This window comes from Neolamprologus brichardi, chromosome 1 (genome assembly GCF_056152115.1).
Source record: "Neolamprologus brichardi isolate AB-2024 chromosome 1, ASM5615211v1, whole genome shotgun sequence".
Lineage (NCBI taxonomy): Eukaryota > Metazoa > Chordata > Actinopteri > Cichliformes > Cichlidae > Neolamprologus > Neolamprologus brichardi.
In genome coordinates, this window is record NC_142104.1 from 20,957,239 (window position 1) to 20,974,839 (window position 17,601).

The 17,601-nt window shown below is 40.9% G+C and overlaps 1 protein-coding gene across 5 annotated transcripts in view; it reads right to left on the reverse strand.

Annotated features, from left to right (window-relative positions):
* sox6 (SRY-box transcription factor 6) overlaps nt 1-17,601 on the reverse strand; it is a 128,829-nt gene that overhangs the window by 34,527 nt on the left and 76,701 nt on the right. For 4 of the 5 annotated variants that reach the window (XM_006780199.3, XM_006780201.3, XM_035907299.2 and 1 more), the window contains 2 exons: nt 17,442-17,510; nt 3,936-4,059 (listed from right to left, as the gene is read on the reverse strand). In XM_006780199.3, the coding sequence (XP_006780262.1) occupies nt 3,936-4,059; nt 17,442-17,510 (193 nt within the window). The remainder of the gene's footprint in view (nt 1-3,935; nt 4,060-17,441; nt 17,511-17,601) is intronic. The other variant, XM_006780200.3, reaches the window with a different exon arrangement.

Sequence of the window (17,601 nt, forward strand, 5' to 3'; positions counted from 1 at the left end):
AATCTGAAGGAGGGGTGATGGCGTGCACTGCGAGAGCGGGGAGGGGTAGTTGGCCTTCGCTCAGACCCCACTTCTGGCTGTCACTTCTCTTCACAAACATATGGAGCCATTAAGCCACAGACAAGGCAAATGTATACACCTTCTCTTTCACTTTGCCCTCGTCCGCCCGCCTCACTTTGCAATCTTGTACAGCACAGCACAATGTGATACAGGCCATGGAAATCCAATCCCCATTTAGTAGCAAATAAAATCACACAGCAGAAGTGGTTTCAAATAGTGCTAAGTTGGATGTAAGGGGGGGTGGGTGGGCTGTGGTTATTTCTACACACCTCCTTTTTTTGGTCTCGCTTTTCTCCCTGTCTCATTTGCTGTCTGTGACGTAGGGTTTGGGGGATAATAAATGGCTGAATGTCTTTAGATGTCATGTGAAACCTGGGGAGGGTCATGTGCTGCACGACGACTGCTGGGGGATCTTGAGACTCCAAAGTCTGGGACTTGGGTCATCAAAGTCTGTGTCTAGGCACCAGACTCCAACAGAATGTAAACTCCTGCAGGTTAGCACCCCTCGTAACGAAAAGGAAAAACATTTAAAATGTTTTACTTCCTTTGTAAAAAAAAAAAAAAAAAAAAGGTCCTTGTTGCTTTGCTGTTGAGAGCCTGGATTCTAAACACTAAGAGGGGTTGGGGGGTCGTATTGATGACGCCATAGTCACAACAGGCTATATTTCCCCCCTCATGTGGTGCCAAGAAATAAGTCGTAGATCTCCTGAGGGTTGACAGATGTAGCTGAAACCTTTCTTAGGGTAGATCAAATTATGAATGAATGACTGCAACTGTCAAACCTGATCATCTTTTTTCACCAGCTTTTAAGTTTCCTTTAACTTGAAACAAATAAAGCACTTTGTTGTTTAGATTCGAGAGCATCGTAGGAGAGACACAAAGATCCCACACTGCATTGTCATTTATAGCATAGCTGAACTGAACAGTGACTAGCTGAGCCACATTTAAGTGACTTTGTTGCGATTTTTTGGAGCTGGTTTGTCATTTTGTCTGTGACACGCAAAAATATATGCCTTAAATCTAAAAGGTAACTTATCTAATAGTGTTTATCGTTGGATGTCGTTGTGATGTTAACACTAACAGTACAGAAATGACCCACAGAAATGACACAGTACAGAAATCAGGCTTTTATGGGGGCAAAAATGACAGTGCATGCTTTTGTATTGCTGTTGTGCCAGTCCAGACAAAGTGCTCCAGGATGCTTCCAATTACGTGCTTACAGATCGTGATTATGTATATTTTTATATGACTCGGGTTGTGATTAATGAAACTCACTTAGTCAACCAGCTTCCCGTTCAATGTTGCAATTTTTAGGTTTCCGAGCAAAGTGAACAATGTGAAGGAGAACAAATGAACTGTTGTCGAGTAAAAAATGGAACATAGGCATCGCTTGAACCCTTTTCACAGGGGTATGTGCCCCATCATTAATCTGCTGTACCCCAGTAAACTCTCAGGTTTGAGTTTTACCAAGCTTCTGCAGTTGGCATTGGATTTAACTACACTGAAAGTAACAGGAAAAAAACAAGTTTTTTCTCATCCAAAATGTTGCAGCAGCAGTTTAACCCAAAATACAAGCTGATGTGTGCATTTGCTGGTGCCTCCAAAGAATTTCAAGCAGTAATCCTTGGATCCGCACTTTGTATGAAACAAGAATCAAGATTACTGTATAATAGCACAACCTGACTGGAAGTTGAGTCACATTAACTTTGCCAAAATGAAAAAGACAGCAACTCTGTTTGGACATGAGACGTGCTCTCAAACATTAGAGGAATATTTTGTCTTCTCTTAGATTACATATGTATATACAGTGTTTTATCATGGTTTGTTTGTATTGTGAAAAGCAGAAGATCACAAATAAATATTGTTAATAAAAATTAAATGTCTTTGCATTTTTAGTATTGCAGCCCAATACCAAACCCAGCAAAAGCAAGGGGGCTTCAGGTAGCATATTATATAGTACATTTTAATATACCAAGAATTTGTGATTTGAGTAATCCCTGATTGAGGCCCTGCAGATCTTTAAGTCTAGCAATGGAACCTGTGACACACACTCTGCACACATAAAAAGACTCCTTCTTCATACAACTTACTCATAAAGCGTAAACATCCAGTTTGAATGACTTGAAAAACAAACACTACAAAGACTGAATAGTTTAAATCTGGCAACTAATAAAACAAAATAAAATAAGATAGCATGAGAAAACTATCAACTGTCAGCAGGATACCTATGAGGGCGACTGGCAGAGACTAAAGACTATGGGGTCATTCTCCAGGTCCATTAGAGGCACCTCAGACTGAATGCTGCCATGTCTGTGTAAACAGTGCAAACAGGCTAAGAAATCCAGCTTATATATCTATTTGTTTAAGCGATGACTTGGTGTCTCGATGACTGTGCCTGCCTACCATGCAACACCAGGCCATTGAGCACAGCCAGTGGATGGGGTGATGACTTACCACTACGGTGCCAAAATGAATCTGTTGCCATGAGAGCACCACAGGTTTGGGGGTCATAAGCAGTGGTCCCTGGGAGCTGTCTCATAATGATAACATCAGATTAGTGTGCCTTAGTCTTGGAAGTAAATGCTTCACCGCTCACTTCATGGAGAAAGGACACAGAAGCATCCTGTACACTCTGCAGGTGGTGATGATAACATTGTGCTCTCTGGATATATTGTGTATATTGTGTTGGACAGGGAAGAAATAATAAAGGCTTTGAAAATACCTCTTCTGACTACAAGAGTCATTTTCAGACCTCCTTTGCTATTTCTTCATGAGCTCATGAATTATGCAAGGCCCGTGCACATGGTGACCCCTGAACATGATTCCATAATAGCTCCTGTTATTTGAACTAAAACATTTTCCGTGTCAAACCTATTGCAAAAAGCACACTGGTAAAAGACTCCCCCTCAGGCACTTTGTTTAAGCTGTCATGGCTCCATAGTTCAAAAATAGCTGACTTTCTTTTTCATCCTGTGGTTTTATAGTTAATTCATTAACTGCACTACCACACCTTTTAATGTTGTGTTGCAAACCTGCTGACTTCTTACTCTTCTCATTTTTCTGTTTATAGTCCAGACAAAGACTTTTCTTTTTCAAGGTTTCATCAACATAAAAACACTTTTTTGCCTTGGAGTGAAAATGGGAAAACCTTTTTCAGGGGACAAGATTCAGCTGAATTTTGTTAAATAAATGATGTGCGTAACAAAACAACCATTTTTTTAAAAATATATGTATATATAACCTTGCCCTGGGACTAAGTACATACTGTAACGTGGAAAACTTTACAATGTGTAAAATATGTTTCCATAATACAAAGGAAGCAAGTGAGGCATGCCGTTACAGGCAGCGCAAACAGTAATTGTACAGAAAAACCTGTTCTTGCATCATGTACAGACTATCCAACTCCTAACTGTGTTTTAATGACTTAATTTGACTATAACAAGGTATAATTGTGTGAAACTGTAACAGGGGAGTTGCTTTTTTATTACGATAGATTTGGAAAGCACTTCTTGCAGGGTTCGTCTCCCGTGTTCTTGGATCTCTGGCAGTAGATACTTTAAAAACAAAAAAACTATTATAGCCAGTGCACTCCTGAAAGATACTTTCATGCCGATGACATGTTTACATTCCTCTGCTTTTCCACCCATATCTATTGTTCCACATGGACAAGAACATTCCCAGGCGTTGCTCTCAAATCTGTGTTCAGACACAGCAGAGCATGCCAGCAGCCAGAGTGTGAATGAAGCATTAAAGTCTAACAACTTCCAGGCTGAAAATTATAGTTGTGGTTAAAAGCACAAAGGGGGTGAAGACAAAGCAAGCAAGGGAGAAAAGAAGGACAATATGACCAAAATGGCTTAAATTTGCAAACGTACCTGGCTTATAAGACATTCCTGGAGGGAAGAGAAAGCCTTGCTGGGCGGCAGCTGCTGCTGCTAGAGTGCGTTGGTCGTGTGGAAAAATGGGGATCATGAGCGGAGGCATGTGACCCTGGACCTGCTGAACAGATAGGGAGCAGAGATCAGAGAGAGGCCTAAGCACTGGCATAGTACACAGAAACACAGAGCCCACTCAGGGGGAGGCCAGATCACAGCTCTTGCTAACGCGTGCTGACAGGGGTCTCTGCGGCAATGACGGCCCTCGTGTGCTCACACAATACCTGGCTGAGCTACGCCTGCTCTTAATCCAAACCACAATTTCACCTCGGCACATCAAAGGCCCGCATACACACATTGTTACAGCATAAGTTAGAGTAAGTGACATGTACTGTAGGACGGAAAGCAGAGAGGCGCAATAGTTTTGTATGGACTCTGTGGCAAGCAGTGTATGTGTTGAAAGTAGTATTAAATCTATAAAATGATAACTCCGAATATCAAAGATGTACAGCGTGCTTGGTTTTAATAAAACCTAAGGTCAAAGAGAACTGTAGCACTCACTGATGAGTATGCCGTGTTTATTAAAGGCCTGTAGTAAACCAATTTTCTAGCTGTTACACTCTGCAAGAAGATTGTTTAACGTCTGATGCAGATGCAGTGATCAGCGTGTAGATGCATGACGACACAAAAACCTTAAGGGAAGCTTAACTTGTAACAGAATCCTGGATGATCATTTGTTCATATTAGAAAAAGCTAAAGACATCCAGGAATTTAATGTCACTGCTTTTAGGAGTGAAAATGGCAGGCCATTGAAAAGTGCTTGTTCTTTTTCATCTTAATGTCTTTCCCAGTCTGTGTTCAACTCACATATTAACCTTCACCATGCAGCCTGTTGCTGACTTGCCTACTGGGGATATCAGCACAAACTCCCCGCATTTGTGTGTCAAGGGTGGGTGAGTAGCTTATGTATCAAAAGTGCTGTGTGGGGGTTTGCACACATGCTGCAAGTCCAATTTTACTGTCAGTCTCTGCTTCCTGAAACTCCATGATAGGGTGCAGCCTGGCTACCATGGGCCTGTGAGGGTTAATCTAGGGCTGAGCCAAATCACCTCGGGGGAACCTGCCTGGAAATGGGTTAATAAAGGTCATCCCCCAAAATAAACACTTTACAGAATGTTTCTCCATTCATCCCTCCTTAAAATCAACTCGCAATAAAACGGGCCTGGGTGCAATTACTGCCGCTGCATTGGGGCATGAAATCAACCTGTCCCATGTTATGGCTGAGCTCTGCTATGATCTCCACTTTTCAGTCGGTGTTGCTCCCCCTGTAGACCCTCTACAGGAGCAGTTGCACCCAGGTTCTCTCGGAGCTAGCAGGCTAAACCTACTTTAAACAGCTTTATTGATCTGTCCAGAGGTGCAAAGCTAGACTGAAAACTAAATAAATAGAAGAATTTTATGCCTACTGAGCATTTATGGAAGTGCAAGTGCAGAAAGTGCATTATAAAAGAATAGAAAAGTAATTTTGTAAAATGTGCTGTTGCTGAAGAAAAAATAAATGGCCAAGGAGACTGCGACAAATGTCCTTAAATAAAACATTGCTTTATGGGGATTTGTGTTCCAAGTTTCCAGGCTGAGCGAGTGAAAGATCGAGCTTGGCCTTGCATGTATGGAACATATGGAAAAACACAATAATTAATGTCACAACATGAGGTGGGGCCAGTGACAGGCAGGGGCACACAGCGTTTCTCTGCCTGTGTATTTGGACTGTTAAAACAGATGGAGTCTGGTGCTGAATGTGCAGCAGTCACAGGGCAGAAAAGGGCTCCCTCAAGTCCCTTTAAGTGCGCTGCATGGTAGTTCATATTTCAGGAGTTTGCTAACATGCATCAGTTGTTTAAAGGTGTTTTAAATCAGCACTTCATTTTTTGAACTTCACATTTTAAATTTAAAGTTAAAGTGTTTTTTTCTGAGTACATTAAATAATACTGCAAAATTGTTTAAGGGACGTATACAGGCCATCCACACTTTATACACACACTATAATGAGAGACATCAGCACAAGCATGTCTGATACACGTATGCATTTCTCCAGCAAACGCAAATGATAAACTCTAAATGATATAATTTCATCTGGGATATAAGCTTTTATTACTATTATTACTCTAAAATATGGGGCAAATATACAAGGTTCATTGAGGCAAGACAGATCCGAACTGTGCGTTGAAGGGGAAATAAATGCAATGAAGTTGAATGCTTGTGATTTTCGGTAATGAGCACGATGCATTAAAGTTTAATTTACAGCGGCTAATGTCAGAGAAAGGCAAATCAAATTCTGAGCGGCTTCAAGGTGGCAACAAATAGAAGAAGTTAGCTGAGCTGTCAATTAACAGCTGGCACAGTGGCTTAGCAGATTATAATATTTTCATGAGTCCCTTATTTTTAGAATCGACTGTTTAAAGCAGCATGGCAGAAAAATAAAGTATACTTTAAGGAAATCAACATGGATGTTTAACTTGCGCTCTGCTCTGTTTCTACAACTCCATCATCCCACCCACTTTATAAGAGTTACCCGAAAGTCCATCTATCCATGGGCGAAGAGCCCAGGATATTTCTAATGCCAAGATGATCTTGAGGAGTGGGGGAATGAAGTGGAGCAGATGTGAGTGGGGCGCTCAGACAGCCTTCTCCCTTTCCCTCATAAATACAGCAGCATTGTTATGCTGGCAGTGCTATTCCTTTGTCTTAGCGCTGCTAAGTACTGGATAATGTCATTTCACACCATCTGCCCCCAGGCTTCATTAAAGATACATGAATGGGCTATCTTATGAGGAACAGGTGCTATTGTTTGTCCCTCAAGACACAGCAATAAGGATCTGACTCGGAATACTTGAAGAGGAGCATCTGTAGTGATCAGTCAGACAGACTTGGCTGAGGCCCCCGTCTCTGCCAGCATGCGCTCCAGCAGAGGTTTCCGGGGGAAACGGGCTCCCTTGCAACATGTATCATCAATTCAGATGACCTGATGAAGTCTGTAGCAGCCCAGTACACAATCTGTTTCCCTCTCAAGGAGATGCTGGTATTTGATAAATAGAACTCACTTGCATCTACTGTGTGTGCGATTCCAAACTGTATGTTATAAGAGAGCGCTTTCTTTTTCATTTTTTTAAAGGAAGAATTTAAATTTTAAAAAAGATATAACACACACACACACACTTTTCAAGCTGCAGTTTCCTTATTTTGCAACTTTAACAGATCATTCTTTTAAGAGTAAGTTTAATAAGACAGCATGTAAACTCCACAATGGCACAAAGCAGCAGCACATCCTGTGGTCAGACTGCAGAGGGCAAGCAGACGGTTCAGATGTCTGATGTGTAAATCCATAAGGTGTAAAAAAAAAAAGTGTAGAGTTAAAAGAGCTCCTTTTATTTCTCAGAGCACTTAAAACACATGCAATATGCACTCACACACAAAGATCACTTTATTACTGCACTAATGCATGCGTGATAAAGTCCTTTTTATAGCAGTTTTGTTAATTAGCATCCCTATGAAGCATCAGAAATACAGATTAGACTTGACATATTTTAAATGAAAGATGCACTTTTAATTTAAAAAATAAAAAAGCAGTGTGATTAGAAACAAGCTTCACATTTCACAGAGCTACATTAGGCAAAGGTGATGGTAAACGGAGAACACTGAACGGTGGTGTTTTTTAGTACACCAGAAAGCATCCACCCACAGCACTCATGCAAGCTGCTCCAAAAAACCTCACTGCAAATGGAGATGAACAGCGCATTACAGCACTCACTTGGGACCCTGTCAACACCCATGCTCCTCACTGTCTGTTATAGCCTCCACAAAGCACCCGTGAGGCCTCAAGACCCCTGCTGGCATCCCGTCTGAACCCTCTTACACTTTCATGCACTGACTGACGCTCAGGTTTGCTAATCACTGTAGACAACAATGGTCCATGTTGAAGAAACTGTAAGAATTTTTTTGTTTTTACTGCCAGAATTATTCAGTATTACCAAGATTCAAATACAAAAGGGGCAAAAAAGGCAAACATCTACCTCGGTAGGACCAAAGCTCACGGTTATTAGCTTGAAAGGACCTATGAGATCCTCAATATTCCATTCTGATTAATTACAACTTGACTCTTTTTAACACTTGTCTCATACACAGATCCTTGTTTTCGATATAATCTGCAGACTTTTGTCATGAGGAGACTTGCAAGAAGTACTTTTATAAAAAGTGATTGACAACAATAAAACCACAGGTCGGTGAAAAAATCGGAAGCCTTTGTGGCAATGATTTTTAATTCTGTAAAGTTTAGACTATAATAAACACCTCACACACTGTGAAAAGATCACAGTCACCAGTAATCTTCCTGAAGAGAGTTCACATTTCACTGTCACCTCATTTAAATAAAAAATTACTTCATCACTTTAGTAGTTGTCAGCCCTCGCTAATCTTCGTTTTCACATTTTCTCTTGGAGAGGTTCTGTAATTTCACCCAAGGAGGATAGACGTAAGCTGTTGGTGTAAGAACTGATAGTTCACACTTTGTTTCCACCTTTCTCCCCACTGAGTTCAACACCAAACGCTCGCTAGTAGAATCACCTTTTGTGATTCATTTAAGGGGAACGTGATCGGGAGTAAGCTGGCTACATCCCAACAGCAGCACACGCGGTAAACTGACACTAGACAGCAGGATGTGTTTAACACCCGCCACTGCGTATGAACAGAGCCTGCTGGGTGTACAGTGTACCGCAGCACAGCCAGGAGGAAAATCACTCTGTGGAAGCACTTCTGCTGAATACAATCAGATGTTACTCGATTACTGCTGGTCACTTTCTGCTGCACACTGAATAGTTACATTACGTGGGAGACATGCACATTAATCAAACACAGATCTGATGATGTTTGGATTTGTCTGTAACTAACGGTAATCAGACAAAAAGATCAATAGATTTGAACCTGACTTTGATGCTCCAGAGTTTAGCTTTTGAATGAAGGTCTTCATTTTACCACATTATTCATGCTTGGCCAGATTAATGCTGGAAACCCTGGAGAGCTTCATGTCAGCGACAAAGGGCCTTTGTCCTGTTCAAGAGTCTGTCTTTGACTCCTCACTTCCTTCCTGCTTCTGAAACCATTTACAGCACCCCTTTCTACAAAAATCAGACATAGTATAAAAAAAAGCATTATTTTCTGTGAGCTGTTTACGCGCAGCACCGGCTATGAAGTGTGCACTGTTTGCTTAAGCTCGAGTGTGACGACACACATCCTTCATTTCTGCGTGTGTTACACTAAGTAAAAATCCAGAGTGAGGTCAGGCCATCCAGAGGGAATAAGCAATGGTTCCACTAATTCCTTACAAAGTACAACAAGCCTTCTTGGAAAAGTGCCATTCCAATATGTCTATATTAAGTCGACGGGAGCTGAAAGCAGGGTAGTCCATCCCTCTGACCCACCTAACACATCCCACCCCAAATCCCTCCACTCTAGCCCTCCTCCTCATCATGGCTCCTCTTGACATCCTTGGAATCCTGGATAAAACTGCAGGCTACTGTTTGCTTAAATACAGTGCCTGGCATTTACAGGGTTTCTGCACAGTGCACTCTACTCAGATTCAGTGTAGCTTTAGTATTAAATGTTTTGAAAAGGAAATAAAAGTCCAAGTGTGATGCAAAGTGGTAAAAATAGGAAGACAAAAACAGGATAAAGAAAGCACATATTGTCATGCCATTACATATGCCATGCATAAATAAAAAAGATGTTATAGAATTTAGATGTCAAGGTCTAACCTCAAGGTATTTTATTCTGGTTTTTAATTAAGTGGTTATGTGTGCTATATCTCTCTGTTTTGATACATTATCTGTGTTTAATTCTAAACTAGTGTTTAAATTTTTTTTAAACATGGCGCATTAATTTAGTGGATTACATCCTCCAAAAAGAGGTGATTAGAAATATGTCACACTGACAGCTGTACACTGTGCCGAAAAGGGAGCAAGTGAACGACCTCAGTTGGGGTCTGAAGACCAGTGGATATCAGCTGGCTTCATGGGCACACTGCAGGGGAAGTGGGGAATTTCACAATGAGGCACTAAAATTCTTTAAAATATTTAAAATAAAAGGGAAACACCTCTTTTGGAGGTATATAGTTAATGAGAAATAGTCTCTTGTCTGAGTTCGAAACACATCTAATTTGCGTGATAGAATTGTCCGCACCACGGCTGGGTTTCCCCCTCTGTCCTGTCCTCCTTTCATAGACTGAGGCTCTGTCTTCCCTGTTACCTCCCAGCTGCTGGGGCCACAGAACACAACAGAGCCCATTCTGTTGTTCAGAAGAAAGGAGGCCTGTCAGAAGGGGCCACGTTATTAGACACACGAGCGTGCTGACACTTTCAAACGTCCTCAAATTATGATGGAGAAGTACAAAGCGTCGAATTTTGTAAAAGATAAAACAAGAGGGCTTACGTACAATGACGCGTCTAAAACAAACTGTTTGATTCAATGAAAAAAGAGCTAGTGATATAATTTAAGAAAATAAATTCATAATTTGCTAATCCAATTCTACAAAAACAAACAAAAATAAAAATGTATATTCAAAAAATATATATATATATATATATGGACAAAATAGCTCATTCATTGTGTTTGGTTGGGGAATGCTTGGACTCTCCTCCACCCCAAAAACAAAAAGCTCCTTTTTTGAATTAGCCATGGGCTGAATGCTTTGCTTTGCCACCCCTGCCCTAGGAAAACACGCGCCCCTTTCTTCCTGCCGGCTGCCTGTACACAGTAGAGTCTATTAATGCAGCTCCTTCTCGCTGTGAGAGTGCCCACTGCTGAGGATGACGGCCACGCAAAGCCAGCGCAAAGACAAAACAGTTTGCACAACATTAGCAGAGAAAACACAGTCGGTGCAGTGGGGGAGAGGAAACTAAGTCTGCATCACACTGGAGGATGTGTTCTCCCTTAACTGATATTTTTCCTCTCGGGGGCTGGGGTACAATGGTTGTTAAGTGTAGCTGCTTTTCCACGATCCAGGGAAGATTTCTGGTGCTCCGAACAGGTGCTTTATTGTGATATTCGGACCTAACGTAAAAGCGCTCCTTTCATCATCTGTGTGTGTGAGTGTGTGTGTAGAGGTTCAGCTATCTGGATTATTTAACACCCTGATTCATTTTAAAGGCAAATTCACATACCTGTATGCCAGACAATCTTCTCTGTTGTGTAAATTATTCTTGTCACTTTTGAGAGAGAGCCGATAAAGTGAGACGTTTGTGTTATAAATGAACCCGTCCCACGGCTGCTTTGGAAACCCCTCAGGTGACTCATTTTAAGTAGACCCTCAGGTGTGAGTTCGCACGTGACAGCCTTTCAGGTAGCACCTCTGATATGGAGCCTCTTAAATTATCGCTGCTTAAGCTGCTGAGGTGTCTAATAAACAAAAGGCCAATTACTCAAATGCATGGCTCCTTTGTGCAATGTGCAGTTTCACAAAAGAGCAGTAACTAATCTGTCTTTGTTATACTTCTACCTCATTGGCAAAGATGCAGGACAAGTAGTATAAGTTACAACTGAAAGCTACCTAGTACCGATCCTTCCATCCTTCCTTTACTTTAATTCCACATTCTTTATCTTTTTAAATCGATACAGTCGAGTAAGCATGTTTACTATTACTCACACTAAACTGATAAAAGGGACACTGGGAAAACCCCACACCTTCTAAAGCACTGTAGGCAGCTATGTATAAAATTCTAAAGCAACAGACAAATGCATTACATACTAACTGCACAGCCACTCAGCTTCATTTGCGAACCATCACTGCCACTGCTGCACCTTTTTGTGCATCATTAAGTTTTAACAGGGCCGTGATGGCTTTATTGTTTAAATTGCACGTGACTTTGTTTAACGTCAGCATTTCTTCTGCTCTCTGACAAGGAGTCACATTTCATAACTAATTAAATTGATCCGTCCTACCTCGCCGATAGAGTCCACTAAATGGAATTATTTGTATCCGAGTGTCAATATATTAAATCACAGGGGCTAATGAGTCGGGTCACCGCTTTCTTTTATCTTCAGCCTTGCATGTGCACATCTTCATCAGCTAACAGTCTCCTTAAATGGAGGATGAACATGCTGGACTGAGCCTCCCTGGGTGAGAGCCAAGCCCGTCTGACTAGGCTGTTAATGCCCCTACATAATCCTACTAGCAGGCTAACATAGAGCTCTTCAATACCAGAGAAAGAACAGAGTCTATGCAGACACGAGTGCACACAGCAGCGCAAACTTCCACACTTAAACACACACACACATTACCATTCCCCTGCTCTATTATTCTCTTATTATCATGCTAACACTTCCAGTCTAGCTGTGCTAATTGGGGGACTTACACATTCTCTTTAACAATGTCTATTTTTGTGCTTCCTTTTTTTCCCAGCCAGTGCATTAATAAGAGTCTCACACTGAGAAAATCATTTGTGCCGGGGAGACAACAAAAGCATCAGAGAATACACAAATTAGCACTATTATCTTCGAGCAATTACCATACGGCCCCGTGTTTATTTAAACTCATCTGATTGATTTTAAATATTTACCATTATACTGTAGTTTTGGGTTTTTGTTCCTCTAAATTGGTAGCCGTACGAAATCAGCATTAAATTATTGCAAAGGATCGGATGCATATTCCATTTCATTATGATAAAAAGGTAGACCAAACAGAAGTACTAAAAGACTATTTATTACAGAGACCAATATGATTTGATCAAATCTGGTGCGAGATCTGGTGAGATAACTGTTTGCGCAGCACTAAACAAAGGTTTAATTCTTCATCCGTGCGGGGTTTGTCAAGACTGGGATACTGAATGCAGGCCAATTATGTGTGGGAAACTACCAAATACTGCCAAAGACCTTGCACTGGCTTGATGATTTGTGTTGTAACAGGACCGTGACCCTGACCCCAACCATCAAAAGCTGCATCTGAATCACAGTGGAAGGGGATCACAACAAGAATGCAGAAATCTACGAGTAAGCTAAACCAGAAGAAAAGGCTGGATTTGATTGAAAACGTTTGAAATTGAAAGAATGACTTGATGACAGCCGCGGGTCAGGCTTGATGTCAGTCATCTGCCAAACCACAACCGCACCGGACACTTAAGGAAAAGTTTATTTGTTAAGCTATTATGGATATTTCCAGAAGATGTGCAATAAAGCCCCCGAAACCAACAAAAACTGCTTTTTTATTTTAAATATAAAGCTTAATGTTTGTTTAAAGTAAGATTATCAGAGTTGATATCTGTAGGTGCAAACTAAAAGAAAGAGATAATTATGTGAGTGCAGAGTGTACAGATGGACAGGTACAGACATCCCCCTGTGACTTTTCTGATTTCTATGAGAAATATGGGAGTTCTGTGTCCATCTGAATAAAACACATTACTGTAAAGTTTTTTTTTCACTTGTAACACTATGTCAACTGACATTAAACACCTCTGTTTTTGTGATAAGACTAAAGAATTAGAAAGCATTAGAAAGAAAAGGGGTCACTCTTTCAAACCCTTTTTAAACCTATTTTGAAATCTCTTCCTGTAAAATAACGACAACAATACTTTTACACAGTGTGTGATACACTGACAAAAAGATTGGGAAAGATCTGTTAGTAATAACCCTGCCATTGGCTAAAATATGAACTCTATGAAGAATTAATGCAGAACCTTTTTCTATCAAACTGCATGTTTTCCTGCAAGTCTGTTATGCACCGTCTCATCTTCAAAAATCTATCTCTATATTGTCCACCTTATAAAATTCTTGGTGGATAAATGCTGGTGTTATTGAATTTCTTCTTTAATCTTGAAACCTTTAGTAGTGTCCCCCACTGTTTCTTGACACCATTAAAGACACATGTGAGGATGCCACTAAGACTTTGAAGTGTGCAGTGGACACTAATACACTGGCCTTTTCTCTTTTAATCTCTGGTTTTCATTTTCAGCAAGCCGTGTTTGTGGACATGAGGTTAAATGGACCAAAAATGTGCACTTACTTTCAGCAAGGTCAGAGTTTATAGCTAGGTCGTATATAGGGAGAGAAGAATAGGTCAAAGGGAGATAAACTGAATAACTTGGCTGACGAACAGATCATTCATGGAGTGAGATATAAATGTGGGCAAAAAAGAACTTTTGTCACATTGAAACTGTTATCTTGCCGATCTTGGGTCTCACAGTGTCCTCAGAGTTAGCACATCAATGCCACAGCCAATGACAAATGACAGTGTCATGATATTGTGATGCTTTACATGGATTAAAAAAAGGAAAATAAATTAAATGTTATGAATTAAAAGTGTCCCTCTGTTTCATGTGGGGAGCTCGGCTTTCTCCAGCCTGTTTGTGAAGATAAAGTTCACCCTGACCTTTCTGCCAGTATTTATTCCATTGATGTGTGTATCAGTGCGTGGGTCCCTGTGTGCCTGTGTACTGTACACTATCACCTTTGTGGATGTATATGTGTATTTACTTGCATACAGAGTCATACCAGGGATTGTATCTTAACAGACCCATCCTTGAGGAAAACATGAACTGGGCTTATTACCCAGTGAGGTGCAGGGAGTTATTCTTATGGTCTGGCTATGGATGGCACAACACCTGAGTTCCTTAAAGCTCCACGTCTCATACTTTTTAAAATTTTATATCCTGAAATGATGCCTTGTCTTTACCTCTCATGCATTCCCACAAACAAAGTGAAACAGAGTTAAATGGCTAATATATATATATATATATATATATATATATGTTTAAGTGTCACATGAGTCTTGCAATGGTGAGGTTTCAGATTTTCAACTTAAATCAACTCAAGAGTTAATCTAATCCTAGGATTGAATTAGTGCCAAGACGATTTCAACGAGGAGGATGAACTGAAAAATACAAAGAAGCTGATGGAAAAACACACAAAGCCTTGAGCTTTAACTTTTGATAAGCCTCTAACGCTTCAATCAAAACATCTGCTATCTTAAAACAAGTGACATTGTAATCCCGAGGGACAAAGACTAAATCTCTTTTCGTCTCTTGTTGGAATGATGAGAAAGGATAAAATGAGAGATGGCTATTCAAAAGGAGAACTCGATTGAACTACTTGCTGCCTTGGACCAAACCTCACTTACTAAACCTAATAACTACCTACTTCTGATTCAACTTAAATTTATATGCAAAAAAAAAAAAAAAGTCCTTGACAGCACACGCGTAACAAAAACAGCCTCCAGTTGCGGTCCCCTCGGTTTTATTGTGTGGACCCTTTACGGTGTCAAATGTCACATCATCAGTACAAGACCTGAGCGAGAAGCTTTCTCTTCATTTTCCTTCGAGCCAAAACAGAAGGACTTTGATGGCAAGAGGGTCTCCAATAAAGTTTAATGCTCTCCATGCTAACAGCAGAGTAACTCAATCCCTCAGCGCTGCTTACCACTTTGCTAAAGGCCTGCGCAGTACAGGATGGAAGCTTGTTTACAGAAATAATTAAGTCAAAGCTGTTGTATATTAAAATGACCAGGGCATTTTTAAGAGGCAGCACTAATGAAAACAGAGTGGCAGAAACCGTTGCGCTAACTTGTCCCTGACTCTCTTTTATCTACTCTTGCTGATACTCCAACTTGAGAGGAGTGGCCATAGGTTAAGGACAGAGAACATATTCTTCTCTAAATAACTTGCTGTCGGATAAACAATGTTGCACACAGTGAAACTTATTAAAGTCTTGGGAGCGACTTGTTTTTGAGTTGTGCGTGCCCAGTGCAGCCAGGAGAGGCTGATAGGCAAGTAGAACAGATGGTCTGACCATGAGATTCTTTTATTTAATTGTGGATGTGGTTTTTTTTTTTTAATCAGGAGAGATCTCATTTTGTCAGGGGAAAACTGGCTAACTGGGCTCTACAAGAAAGGGCTTTACTTGTATCTCTGTTCAAGTGTTTGAAATGGATATTTAGAAGCACTTTCTCATAAACACTTGAAACCTCACCCTCTCTGAAAAGTATCCATCAAGGGGAATTTTCAGGTAACATTTGCCTATAACTCTGTGATGAAAGCAAGGGCCTCGAAAAGGGAGATCCTTTAGGGCTGTGCCCTTATGCTCAATGTGCATAAGTAAAGAGCTCTCTATCATATGAGTATTACTAGCCCCTCGGCAGTGTATAAGGTACTTCATTTTCGAGGGTTTTCTACACAGAGTGTCATGCTATGTGCTTGTCTTTAGTGGAATGTCGTATGGAATTGTTTTTCCAATAGACTGTCCACTGTTGAAGCGAAAGGTCCAGGCTAGTGGCTACTCCACAGTAAGCTGAGAGTGCAGTCTTCCTCTTGTAAAGAGCCATTGAAAGAGGCATTTTGATGCCCTGGCCATAAATCTGCTTGTTATACTAACTGCTCTTTGAGAACAGATGTTTTCTTTGCTCTTTGGATCATAGGAATAAGCTGTATTATATGTGGTATGTCCCAGTATATGGGGAGAAGATACTCTTTATCAAAAAAAAATATCTGAATGCATACATGTTGATTCTGCAGGAGTTTGCTGCAGGTGAATATTTAAAGTTTTGATGCGGAGAGTTTTGAGAACAAGCAGAGAAGGAGGAGGTAAATGGAGAAGGATGTGCCTGACACCAAACACACCCAGCAGGATAATGTTAGGCTCACAAAGGCAGCCAGGCTCGCAGCCTTGACCACTGCCAGCGAGCAACCCTGGATTACCCTGTACATATCCCTGACCATATTCAGCTACATGCTGCGTGGGTGGTCTTCCTCTGCACCTTTGTGCTTTGTACTATACTGCACAGAGCACACACAAACATACACACACGGTGAGCAAGATAACATCTGGCATGATGCACATCTGAAAAAGTAGAACAAAACATAAAAGTCCACGAGGCGGCGTAAGGAAGTACGTGTCGCAGGCACAGGTCATGGTGACAATGTAGGTTTCAGCAGGTCGCGTGCTGTGTGAAAGCGTGCCATATTGCCCTTCTGGGATCTACTCATTTCGGAGGCATTTACCAGCCTCTTTCATGTCCCCCACCTCCACGCACTTCTCCATCAACACAACTCATTAGCTGTTGTTACTTTTCCCCCATTTTTTTTTTGTTCATTAAGATGTGCTAATTATTCGCCTACATATTTTAAAGTCCTCCCGATTACCAACGGCCAATTAACATTTGATGAAAGTGACGAATGTTAGCGTGACACACACACACACACACACACACACACGCACACACGCACACAAAAGAAATCAGAGATAAAGGAATAAGAAGTAAAGGAGTGGCAAACTTAAGTTAGCCATGATATTTACTTTAATGCCTAATTTTATTGATCTGTGCAATTAAATCCAGACATCTGGATCATGGTGACAACCCTGGTGCTCTAATTATACTGAAGAGGCAGAAGTGGAGTAGTAATCATTGTAGAAAAAATGTAGGAGGTGTAAGCTGCTAAGTGGTAGAGGGCCAACAGAAATGCTTTGACTGACCTGGATCTGCTGCTGGAGGAGGTTGATTTTGTGCTGTTGCTGCAGAAGCTGCTGCTGTTGTCTTGCAATCTGGTTGGTAAATGAAGTGGGGGAAAAAAACACGGGGGATTAAAAAATGTAGATTGATTAGCAAATGAACCTAACACTAAATATGTGCCGA